The sequence below is a fragment of the Helicoverpa zea genome, chromosome 9 (genome assembly GCF_022581195.2).
Source record: "Helicoverpa zea isolate HzStark_Cry1AcR chromosome 9, ilHelZeax1.1, whole genome shotgun sequence".
In the NCBI taxonomy this organism is placed as follows: Eukaryota; Metazoa; Arthropoda; class Insecta; order Lepidoptera; family Noctuidae; genus Helicoverpa; species Helicoverpa zea.
The window spans coordinates 4,836,599-4,849,362 of NC_061460.1; the positions used below are offsets into that span (position 1 = coordinate 4,836,599).

The 12,764-nt window shown below is 35.8% G+C and overlaps 3 protein-coding genes across 4 annotated transcripts; 2 read left to right on the plus strand and 1 right to left on the minus strand.

The window, feature by feature from the left end:
- Positions 1–556: 556 nt before the first annotated feature.
- Positions 557–2,335, plus strand: LOC124633351. The gene is made up of 3 exons (XM_047168542.1): positions 557–807; positions 1,599–1,682; positions 1,806–2,335. Exons 1-3 carry the CDS (start codon positions 762–764, stop codon positions 1,961–1,963), a joined length of 288 nt encoding a protein of 95 aa, XP_047024498.1. The 5' UTR covers positions 557–761; the 3' UTR covers positions 1,964–2,335.
- LOC124633346 (splicing factor U2AF 50 kDa subunit) lies at positions 2,316–5,987 on the minus strand. The gene is made up of 8 exons (XM_047168537.1): positions 5,829–5,987; positions 5,173–5,751; positions 4,868–4,950; positions 3,368–3,490; positions 3,201–3,288; positions 2,965–3,118; positions 2,691–2,775; positions 2,316–2,601 (listed from the first exon to the last, which is right to left on the minus strand). The coding sequence occupies exons 1-8, from the start codon at positions 5,842–5,844 to the stop codon at positions 2,470–2,472; spliced, it is 1,260 nt and encodes a 419-aa protein (XP_047024493.1). The 5' UTR covers positions 5,845–5,987; the 3' UTR covers positions 2,316–2,469.
- A 256-nt stretch (positions 5,988–6,243) lies between these two features.
- On the plus strand, positions 6,244–12,716 carry LOC124633345 (major facilitator superfamily domain-containing protein 10). Of its 2 annotated transcripts, none has more exons than XM_047168535.1 (8): positions 6,244–6,464; positions 6,571–6,978; positions 8,251–8,409; positions 8,740–8,922; positions 9,007–9,253; positions 9,621–9,812; positions 10,168–10,305; positions 12,441–12,716. In XM_047168535.1, exons 1-8 carry the CDS (start codon positions 6,462–6,464, stop codon positions 12,653–12,655), a joined length of 1,545 nt encoding a protein of 514 aa, XP_047024491.1. In that variant the 5' UTR covers positions 6,244–6,461; the 3' UTR covers positions 12,656–12,716. The 2 variants fall into 2 exon arrangements, with proteins under 2 accessions (XP_047024491.1, XP_047024490.1); XM_047168534.1 differs by lacking the exon at positions 12,441–12,716 and adding an exon at positions 11,318–11,604 and having other exon boundaries at positions 6,247–6,464.
- Positions 12,717–12,764: the final 48 nt, after the last annotated feature.

The following is a 12,764-nucleotide window of genomic DNA, read 5'->3' on the forward strand; positions in this document are numbered from 1 at the left end:
AAGTTAAGTACGTTTGGGCTAAATTTTACGTAACATTTGGTTTAAGTCCGATAAAAATTTCGCGCTCGCTTCGCTCGCGCATTCAGAAACTATATGCCCTTACTTTTAGCTTTTGTCCTGTGTGTGATTGTTTATTTTCTGTACCTGAAAATATAAACCTCTCAAATTAAGAGATTAACAAGTTTGAGATTAACGGCTCAAGATACAAAAAATCGGAGGGCCCCCGCCCTCCCCCGGGGGTTAGGTTGACTGCTGCCCCACCCTGAGCCCAAAGCTGGCTACGCCCATGCCCCTATTGGTGACTCCGTCCCCCCCAATTACGGAGTGCGGCTTTCATACACAAGGTATGTCCTTTATCAATCTCCCTTCATCATTACAAGTTCGAAAAATTAGTAAATACAGACATTTCAATTAACCAGATTAAAGATTCTCGGTCAGCTTCCTAGGCCTACCAACCAACCTCACTACATTAGGTACTTATCTATTATCCGTCTTCGCATTCTTACTGGTAGCAATTTTAGGAAATAGTGATGAACATCCGTTTTGACTCACACTTTTAGCAGGCGTTTTCAGCATAAGATTGTTTGTGTGTGTATGTACCTCGCATTACTAATCAGAATCGCACTATCTTATCTAAGCCTGATAAGAACCTGTGCCGAGAACACACCTATGTTCCAATGTTTTAGTGTGTCATCAGCAACGCTTTATTGCGAGTTGTTTAATTTACAGTTAGTGTCCTAATTACAGGATAAACCGTTAAAATGGCGCAAAAAAGGTCCCTGTGGTTTTATTTTGCCGTTATCCTGGGTGAGTACAGTGTTTTTGTTCAAATAATGACCGTACAATAGTAAAAACGACAACAGGTATAGCTACTTCTTTGTTATCACTAGTTGTGCAAATCTATGTTTGCCCTAAAGGTTTTTCCTCTACCTTAGTTGTAGTTAACCCAAGTAACTATTTTAATGAAGATATACCCAACTACTTATATAGGTATTTACATGTATATTGAGTAAAATCCTTACATATTTTTTTATTTAATCAGTATATATATAATTATCAGTCGCAAGTACCTCCAGGGGCTTCACGGTAAGACAAAGATTAAGAGTAGGTGCCTAACCGTTTAAAATCCTTTAATTGTCACAATGAATTCGCACTATAGTATTGGTAAACATTATTCTTACCAATGTTTTGGAGATGCACGTGTGCCTAGTCTACGAAGTACACAGACGACTTTCACACAAATGGACTATCCGAGCTTACACATTGGCTCGTATCAAAATTCAAATACATAGGTGGGTAGGTAGATTATTGCCAAGACAAGCGTTCCGGAGATTGGTGCTTTACAAACAAACAATAAACTCGTTTTGAGTAGAATCACAGAAAACTACAAAGTAGGGATCCTCTACTTTTATTATAAACTTGATCCCGTCGTCCCAAGTGAACCGATTCCCTGCACCCTGCTAATGTATAAAAATAAATGTAGCCTATCTATCTTTTAATAGTGTCATCAAAATCTATTCAGCAGCACATTTGAAAGTGACATGATTTACCCAATTAGTCTTGTAAATGATCTCTCACGCATGTTTGTTTTCTTTCAGTTATTTTGAGTACATTGACTCAAGAAACCGAAGCCAGGCGAAAAATTCTCCGAGGACGTCGTGTTATGACGCGTACTTACTATCGTAAGTTATAGTTGTTGTTTTGGGTTCAGAATTCTTACTACAGATTATTTTTTTCGTTGGGCCAAGTTGTAACAAGATATAAGTATTTATTTGTTAATTAATTAGATCTGTTCATAATTTCAGGTGGTAATGCTGTTCCTGCCTGGGCAATCAGTCTGATGGCTGGTATCGGCATGCTGCTCATTGGTGGTGTATTATACGTGGTCATGAGGAAAATTGTTCTTTCTTCGGAGACGGGATCTTTGAACACGTACCAACCAGCTATGCAGCAGGATGTTTAAGCTGCATACTAAATCTAGTTTATATTTTTTTAAATATTAAGTTCCGAACCTCGAGCCATGAAAAGTCGAAACGAACGATATAATTCTTTGTTTTGAATTTTATGAAAGTAATATCTAAGACAAAGACATTTCAAGTACCTCTACTCTCTCTACAGCTGCACAGCAAATTCATTTTCAGACTGTAAGAAATTGTTCTGTTCTTGTCATAGCTAATGACTAGAATAGACTTTTTAAAGATAACCATGTATTCCACCTAATTTAGTTTAATTGTTATTTTATAATTATATTATTTGCAGACGATTTGTTCTGATGTCATGATTTAGATGTGTTTTGTTAAAATAATAAAAACTTATAAGATATTATTATAATTTATTTGTATCTTTTAATTATACAATCGAGTTCAATGGTTATATGAAGTTCATTTTCATCTTAATGATAGTTCATAGTCATTTTTGAGATTGTATTTTATTAGACAAGGGAATTACTTGACAAGTTAAAATTAAAAATTAAAATTCTCTGCGATGATATTTGTCAGGGTCAAAGTAAGAAGTGACGACAACACGGTTGCTGAATTTGCGACCGGTTAGGGTTTGCTGAGCCTTTTGACAATCAGCAATACTGTTAAATTCGACAAACACCTGGAAACAAACAAAACGTAAGTTAATTCATTGGACGTATGTATATAAATAACATTATATATTTTTTTTTATTTATATATTGATCATACTTTTCCACATCCAGGTACTTCAACTCCCTCTATAGGTCTTGGGATCTCTATACTGCGTACACAACCATACTTGTTGCATTCCTCTCTGTAAATAAAAAAGACGCAACATTTTTGTATTCTAGTCTAGTCTATCAATACATATGTAATTTCTAGACTCTTGATCTTCTAACCAGAATTTTGAGCAAAATTTAAATGACGATCATATCATGAGGTAAGGTTATATAAGCTTTAGTTAGTTGATTGATGAAGACATTTAGATATAAATAAGACGAACTTAATATCTTCGAGAATGTCTTCATATTCCTCTTCGTCGCGGAGCTCGTCTGGTGTGACCATGTTGAGGAGACACAGCACCTCCGTGGGCGGCCCGGCTCCCGCCAACGTCAAGCCTGCCACTTGCAGCTGCACTGGCGCCGCACCCGTCATTGCTACAAAAATAATTAAAAATTCATGATTTATCTAGTGTTAAAAATGGTAAATTTTGGAATAAGCTTCGTAAATTTTTCATACCTAAGGTAGAATTCTTTGCTCCAATGCTGGCACGTTGAACAATCAACTTCTTGTCACCCAGCTGCATTCCATTTAGACCTGCAATAGCCTGACAAAATATGTAATAAAGATTAGTAATGAAATTTTATTAAGGATATTTGGAATGAGAGTGTTGTTTTATCACATACCTGATCAGTCATTGAGATATCAACATATTCAGCAAATGCATAGCCTTTGCTCAGTCCAGTTGATGAGTCCTTCACCAAATTGAAAGCTCGAAGTTGTCCAAATGACATCAGCAGTTCTTTTACCTGTTTCACACAAAGTTCAATTAGAAAGCGAGTTGTTTGAACAAAGTTTTCTTTACACTGAATAGATATTTAGGTACATGATTGGTCTATTATGCATTTGTACATTCATTACACACAATTTTTTAGTGTTCCCGATACATTTGCTTTGCAGAAGGCAGCAAATATTTAAATGAATGTTATCTGACCTGTGTCTAGCCGCATGTTAGAATCAGATGTGAATGGAGGAGACTTGCCTTGAAGTGCCGACGTCTCATTCAAGTACAAGACGTATAGGTGAGAATGAGAGACAACAGTGACACGCGGGCCGCGAATGTGCCAAATCTAAGCTAGGGAGGGGCAGAAAGCAAACTATATCAGTGAGTTGTTTCAGAATATATCGAGCGTGAAGCGCACGCTCATCCCCGCAAGGGTACCTGAAAATACCTGAAACTGACCAAAACATAACGCGGCTCACTGCTGGCTCCACCGTAGCCCTGTCAACTGTTGAATCTCGCCCTGAAATGGCTGCGGCACCTAATACTATCTCCTAATGGGAACATCTACACTCATGTGTGCAATATACATGGTAGCTTGCTCGATATTATTGCTATGAATGACTTACGTAAGTTTGCTTTTAGTTTTCATTACACCAAAGTGATATTGAAATAATAAACATGCTTCATGTTTATAGACCTAAAGCGCTAAAAATGATTGGGTTCAAAAAAAAATAAAGGAGAGATGGGTGGTGTTGATTTAGTACACTTGAGAAATCCTAAGAATCTGTGTGTAAGAATAAGAATACAAGAGGCAGACGCAGTATAGACCTGCAAAACATAATTTTGTATAATCAGTATGAATCTATGAATATATTGTGCTTTCATAGTTAATTGTTAATTAGCTATAAATATTATAATAAGCACTTTTACGCCCGAGACACAGGTTTTTACCTAGTTCGGGCAAATTATACATCAGCACTTTTTAGAATTAGCAAAATATTGTAAAATGATGTTCAAAGAGAAGTAATAAACAATTTATTTTATTTATTTATTATTTATTTAATTTTAAACACTCAGGAATTTATGATGTCATGTAATATTTTTTAATGCATTGAGTGTAATATTAATCAAAAGGCTGATATACATAAACATAAGCAAAGCAAAAGCTAACTAGAATAAGTTGCTTCTACAGCTTTTGCAAAAAATTCTACTTAACGTTTACAAATATCAGCCTTTGCTCAAATATTATCATGAGGAAAAATATACATATTTTTCACAGTAATGTAATATATGTGAAACATTGATTTAAAGGGCTAATCCAGGTTAGCAAGCATTATTGTAATGAATCAATGTGACACATAAATAAATATTTAACTCTAATTACAATATTGCAACAACTTACTTGATCCTCATTAAGATAGTTGGGCAAACCCCCAATGAATATTTTGTGTGGAGAGTCTGGAACTACTGTGCTAATCACACCAGCTGAAAAAAAAATAATAAGTTACAATCTAAGTACAATCTGAATACATCATTTAGAATTTTTAATTATTTACTTTTTAGGTATTACATATTTCAGAATCATATTCAACATATTCAAATATAATCAGATGGGTTATTTCATGGTATTTTCACTTTGTAAACAATTCTCATGAAAGGTGTAACCAGATTTATAATTTATAATATTTTGTACATAACAAGTCTTACCTGGCACATTAATAGCTGGATTTTCAGTGCCAGGCATGGGCTGGTAGTCGTGTGGCCGTCGAATCTTCAAGCTCTGCCCTTTGAAGTTGATTCCATCAAAAGCCATGGCCTGTGTAGTCTCATCTATAGATCTAAATTCAAGGAATGCAAAGTTTTTGTCCAAATTGATTTGGCAAGCCAACACAGGATTTCCTGCGGCTTGAGCCAAACCCGAAAGATGCATCTGTTGGTTGAAGAACTCCATTGTTTCCTCTTCTGTGACGCCGAAAGGTATGTTGCCGACATACAGACGTCGGGCTTGACGAGTGATAGTGGACCCTACGACGGGTACAGCTGCTTGCGGTGTGTCTGCGACGATGTTTGCTGGTATTTGTCCTGCCGCTTGCATGGCTTTATACTGCAGCGGCGTGATATGCTCGAAGCCTGGCGGCGGGACATCCCAGTAAAGAGAAGGCTTGCGTCTGCGGGACCTTTTACTCTGAGACCTAGATCTACTTCTTCTCGCTGGCTTCTCACGACGTTCTCTAGAACGAGATCTAGAACGCCGCCTCTCCCTTGAACGAGACCTGCGTCGGCGGTCTGTGACCAAGGAAATACAATTAATATAGCTTAGAGAGCTTAAAAATAACGTAAGGAATATGGTCAAAATAACTTACCTTTATCTTCGCCCATATTTTCTGATTATTCTCTACTTCCAAAGCTTAATAATATCTGCAGAGTTTATTCAAGCCAAAGCAAAAATACGTCTTCGCAAAATGGCGTCGATCGGAATTGTTAAAAAAAACATGTGTATAAAATCAACCTTGGAACCTCGGTTTTTCATCTCGTTAATTCCTTTACATTTTTCACAAAAAGAAAAATAGGAAATAAAAAGACTGCTCTTGCGGTCAGTGCATAAAAGAGAACCTGTTTTATACATAAAACACAGTAAAAACAATACCCAAAACTAAACTGAAACGAATAAATCAATTCAGATGTTATACTAGACGCACTGTAGGCAATGTGACATCAAATTTGACCAAATGTCAATGTCAACTATGACATTATTTTGATGATTTGATGTTAGTATAAACGACTAATATTGAAATGCTTTTAGATAATTTAATTGAATATGTCTACTGGTTACAACTTTATATTGGTGGATTATAATGTATGTGTCAACAACTTGTTCAGAAAAGTGAAAGTTTACGAATCTTCCCCGCACACCGAAATTGTTATTTAACTCGATGGCTTGTTGCTATTCGATAAAACTTATTACCTGTCGTGTACCTTTTTATAATAAATGAAAAATGGTGTGTAGCGTTTAGTATATTCAATTACTTTATATTTTTCAAGTACTTTAATTTAAATTTACTATAGGCAGTTTCTGTGTTAATTTTGCTGTAAAATTTATTTTAGATGAACCAGGGAAATGGAGAACTTAGAAAAAGAATTACTAATGGAGTGGATAAAGTTGACGAGATTAAAAATGAGAGTAAAAACACGAAAGGAAATACGAAAACTATTGGACTAGTTTTCGTGTCATTACTTCTAGATTTATTGGCCTTCACGATGATTCTTCCTCTTCTGCCGTCGCTGCTGGACTATTATAACAGAGAAGAAGGCAAAGGGAATAGTCTGTATGCATCCTTATTGAGAGGAGTACAAGGTTTTCAGAAAATTACAGGAGCTCCTGATCAATTCGCGTCGGTTCTATTTGGAGGAGCACTTGGATCAATGTATAGCTTCCTCCAATTTCTGACTAGTCCAATAGTGGGAAGCCTTTCAGATGCATATGGAAGGAAGCCTATGCTTCTAATTTGTTTGGTAAGTTTCTATATTAAACTTTAGTATTAAGCTACTTCAATAGAATAAAACTTGTTTATTTTATGGCTGTGTTTATAAGCTTAAAAGTTCAACAAACTTTTATTATCAATATTAAATTTCTTAGAAACCTTTTTTGACTCATCATATCCAATAAGAAATATCTACTCCATAATGCTTATTATCCTCTGTGAATAAAACTAGTAAGTAGAAATAATAAATAAACCCTTATAAGGTTTTTAGCTTTCATATAAAATATGTTTTAAAGAATCTGTCTAACAAACTCATGTTGCTATATCAAATCTTGCTCTAACTAGAGATGCTGTCAGTATTGAATCATGATAAAATCTATTGATGTCAATATCTAAGATAATAAAAAAAAACCTATAGACTTGATAAAAAACTTCTACAAAAATTATAATCTTGTATTGTTCAATTGCATTTAACATAATACATAAAAAAATATATGCATACATACGTATTAAGAAAACATAAGTGGCCAAGTAAATGAAAACCCCCACTTTTATTGAATTCATCAAGTTTCCTGAAAGTAGTACATCAAGGCTATGAATAGAAAATGTATTTCCTTCATGAAACATCATGTAATATCCTCAATTATGTGTTCAGCATAATTTATATCTATTTTTTAGCTTTGATTATCTATTATTTATCTATGTAAGATTATAGTGCTATAGGTAATTGGTGTAGCAATCAAAATAACAAATTAGTGGCATGCAGCGATATGACCATCAAATAATGTGCGTCAATGCAGTTTATTTAAACGTTGGTACACAGGAATGGATAAAATTCATACTTAGCATTCACACACTGATATGGATAGAGTATTCATTAACAAACAGGTTTCTGTTATCTTTCACTTTTGTTGTCAAACAATTCTTTCATTATTAGCAACAATATAACAATATAGATTGAAGACTGAAATAAAAAATCTAAATCCAGTTTTCTTGAACCACCTCTGTCTCAAAGGAACTACTGCCCTCACCCAGATAAAAATAATGTCCTTTCTCACGCTAAAAAAGTCTCTAGACAATCTGTGTACCAAATTCATTAAAATAAGTTCAGAGGGTTTGGACTGAAACTCGTCAGATTGACAGACTGAGTTACTTTCGCATTTATAATATAAGTAATGATAAAAAATACGAAGAGAATTGGTTACATACATACTATTATAATTAGAATACAATATTCACTTCGAAAATTGGAATGAAGATAAGAAAATAATGAAATGTCTGATTTTTTAATTTTCTTTTCTAGATGGGAATAACAATATCTCACGGACTATGGAGTTGTGCTAGTACATTTAGCATTTTTGTGCTTGCTAGATTCATTGGAGGCCTAAGCAAAGCTAATGTGAGCTTAAGTATGGCCGTAGTCACTGATGCATCAAATGAGAAAACCAGGGCCAAAGGAATGGTAAGAATATTTAAATAATTTGTATTATCTATTCGCTTAAATAATGGCAATGTGTTCTTAATTAAAATACAGTTGTTAAAATATGTTGCACCTGTTTATACGGTAAGTCGGTGTGTGTAACGCGAATATTTACGCAAGTCAAAGTTATTGCTTGAATTTATTCTTAGAGTAATTAAAAAATATATTGGTGTCATGAGATCGAAGCTTATATTGAAGAGAAAAGATAAATGCGCCACATAAAAAATAGAATGGGCGATGGAAGAAGTTTTTTTCACCATTACCAATAAACTGGGAATCCGAAATTATTTACTATAATTGTATTTTTTTCAGGCCCTGGTAGGTTTGGCGTTTTCCATCGGATTTATCGTTGGTCCTGTCACTGGTGCATGGTTTGCCAAGAACAGTGACCCATCTTCAGGCGGGTGGGGAGAGCGCCCCGCACTCTATGCCCTAATTCTATCTCTTGCCAACATACTTCTAGTTTTATTATTCATTCCAGAAACACTGACGAAAGTAAGTCAAAATATAGATACCTTAAGTATTTAGTTATTTTTGTTTTTATAAAATTCTTTCTGCTTACCACAAAATATTTTTCAGGACAAAAGAGCACCTTTATCGTTCACTCTTTCCAAATCAGTGGATTTCGTCTCCCCTTGGCATCTACTAAGGTTTACTGCTGTTAAAAACCTATCGCATCATCAAAGTACAGTATTATCGAAGTTGGGACTGATCTATTTTCTATATTTATTTATATACTCGGGACTTGAGTTCACCCTTACATTCTTAACGCATCACACCTTCCAGTACACTGCCATGCAACAAGGCAAAATGTTCTTAGTTATGGGTAAGTGCCTTTTATGTTATTTTATATTACTTATCCCAATCTCAAATGGTTGTTTACCACAAAAACAACAAAATAGCCGGTATTACGTAATTAATTAAGTACGTTCTCGTAACATATTTTCGATTTGAGTAAAGTAAATGTCTTATGTCCTGCGCCTGATCTCTCTCCGGTCATGTCGGCTATGAGAGTGAAGGAATAGTTAGTGCACCTGTGTCTGAACAAATTCTTTAACACTATATATCTCGCGGAGCTGGCTGATCTTCTTATATGAGCAACCGCCGTGGCTGACATCGGATTTGGATGCCATTATATTTTTATTATAAAAACTTAGTTATAACTTGTAATCATCATCTAATTCGTTTTTCAGGTCTCATAATGGCAGTGTTACAAGGCGGTGCGGCCCGCAGGCTCGGCGCTCGTGGGGCTGAAGTGGCGGCCCGTGGTGCATTAGCTTTAACCCCAGCTTCGTTCCTGAGCGTGGCGTTTGCAGCAATGCCGCACTCCCCACTACTTGCGCCTATTTACTGGCTCTGGATTGGACTTGTTTTGTTTGCGTTGTGTGAGTATAATGTTTAGTTGGGAAATGTTGCATGCTCTTCAAGGTGTACATTTTTGTAAGGTGTAGTCCCAGTACGTCGATATTTACCACAGTTCAGTCACATTTGCACGAAAAACTTGCCGTGAGCAGATCCGTACCTTACCCGTACCCGGTCGAATTTCTATACGTCTAACCGCGCTTTCCTGACCCTTATAAATTGAACCTTAGACCTATGTACTTAGAGCTCACAATCGTTCCTCAGCAAGCGGACTCTCGCGGCGCAGTGCTGAGGATCCAACTCGCTACTAATAATCGCGATTTCCCTTGTAAATTGAACCTTAGACCGATATACTTAGAGCTCATTATCATTCCTCAGCAACTGCATTCGCGGTGTCGTGCATGACGTCAATGGCGGCCGGCAAGGCGCCGGAGGAGGCTCGCGGCGCAGTGCTCGGGACGCTGCGGTCGCTCGGAGCGCTCGCCAGAGCCGCTGGACCTTTGCTCGCGTCATCAGGTATGTACAATCAGGTTAAACTACAAACAAACTGAATATTCGTATTTTGTCTATATTTCAAATATTTTGAACCGTCTAAACAACAAAAGTTTTCATGCGATTGTCACTATAGGGTAGAGTGATTCATGTGGAAGGCATAGGTTCATAAAACTACAACTATATACCCCGTACGCAGCAGGACGGACCCTTTCATCACATAGCCATCAAAGGAAAGACAGTTAATCGTTTACCGAAATAAATGATGCATTCAATAAAATCATTTTTGCTGAGTAGGTTTCTTCACTAACAAATAACAAGCTTTTGAGACCGAAAAGTAAACAATTATTCAAGTAGACTGAGTTTTCAGCTATTTCCTATTAACTTAGCGTTTTTTTTTTTTATTTACGTGGATTATTTATCTTGGTATTCAAGATTCGATTTATCTGTGAAAGATAAAATGCCACCATACCAACACTTGACCTTATTATTTCGATTCATAATTTAATAGAGCTATCGATACATGTTATCATCTTATCTACTTTGTAGTGCCTAATCATGGTAGTGGAATTTACTACCGCTATCGATATTTTCATATAGGATACAACAATTAATGAGATCATCATTAGCATAGCGATCTTGTTTTTCGGGGTAAAAAATAGGCTTCATCATCTGTCCAACAAAGTTGGGAGAAGTCTAGATCTAGGTCGGCTTCCGGGTTAGGTAATCGAAATCACCTGAGTATCAGTCTTTTACATAAAACAACTGCCTTTCTGACTGACCTCTTCAACACAGTTACCTGGGTAATCCGATGCCCTATGGGGCTACCTAGGTGCTGGTCCGACTTTCTGGCATCTGACTACCCATAACGACTGCCAAAGACAACCGAGACCCACAGATTGAATGTGACTCCTACAACCAAGAGGCACTCGTTATGACAAAATGTTCACTCATTGACTCAAAGATACGCGCGTTAGGAGATCTTCATTATAATATATCCATAAATGTTATAATAGATAATGTTATTTTGTTGCAGTATACTGGTGTTCAGGCGCAATGATCACGTACACCATCGGATCCCTAATTCTAATCATTCCTGCTGTGATGTTAATTAGACTGAAAACATAATAATGCAGCTTTTACACTGCATACGTGTACAATAAGAACAAGCAATAACCTATTCACTTACGAATAATTTTTAAGAATTCCATTATTTATTAATGTTTTACAACTGTTCTGTATTATTTATACTTATTTTGTTTGCGTATTTTTGTAAAAAAAAAACGTTTTTATTTTTCTCGAATAAACAGTATTTAATCCTTATTATGTTGTTTCAGTTATGTTTCCAGTAAGTTCCACGTTCCCTTTTCTTTGATATCAAGAAATAAATATAGCACCAGTAACAGCAAACAATAACGTATTTTATAACAATTAACTTAAAAGGCGATTATGTCTACGTGATTATACTCCTCCATGCACATATTGATTATAAATGAGATTATTCGCGGCGGTATTTGAAATTGCTACCTACATACGTAAAACAGGCGTGTTGGTTATGTGCAGGGTGCACGTAGTTCGACACGTAATAATTAGCTTGTAATCTGTGGTAATAATACCTAGATATGGTTATGGTTCCAGCTTTAATCTATGCCAAAAAGTTTGTTTGTATTTGCGTTGCTAGGCAACCGTTTATGTTATGACAGGTTCAGATATATTTCAATGTGAAAGAAAATGCCACTGTTCAGCAATAAATTCTCACCAAAAACTATTCCGGTGAGAAAACAAGATACTTCTGTGCTCAAAAAGGAGTTGGGCAGCGATTATGCCTCGAAGGAATTATCGCTTGACGTCGGCCCGTTGAAATTAAAGTTAGGGGACTTTGAAATATCTTTTGAAGAAGGACAGTGGATTCCAGGTAAATGTTGATATAAATCCATGAAAATAATATTGATTTTATTTACATTCAAACAACAAAATTTTCATCATGGGGTTCCTAAGTGATTGCTGATATAATCACAAAACCATTGCATCCCCCTAAAAGATTCTGAATATTCAGTGTTCCTCTGATTACCCATACATTATCCATCGAAAATTATATTACGAATTCCAAACATAGGTACACTCAACTTTACAAATAAAACCCTGTAACCATTTTACAGCTTCTGGCAAAGCTGGCGCCGCCCACAAAGAGAACATTAGGCTCAAGAATGAGTTAGAGAGATTAGAAGAAGAAAATAATATGCTAAGATTAAAGTTCGAAATATTACTCGATATGATGACTGATAAGACGGTAGAGGCGGAACAACAAGCTGAGTTGCAGAGAGCACAGAGTTTAGGCAATTTAAAGCAGAAGGGTAGTAAAAAGAAGTGGTAGATAGTATTAAAAGAATTAGCTATTAACATTTGATGTAAATAAAATAAATGATTTTACCAAATAATAGTTTTGTAATTGCCTTTAGGTAGAATTTTGTCAAAGTTGGTAA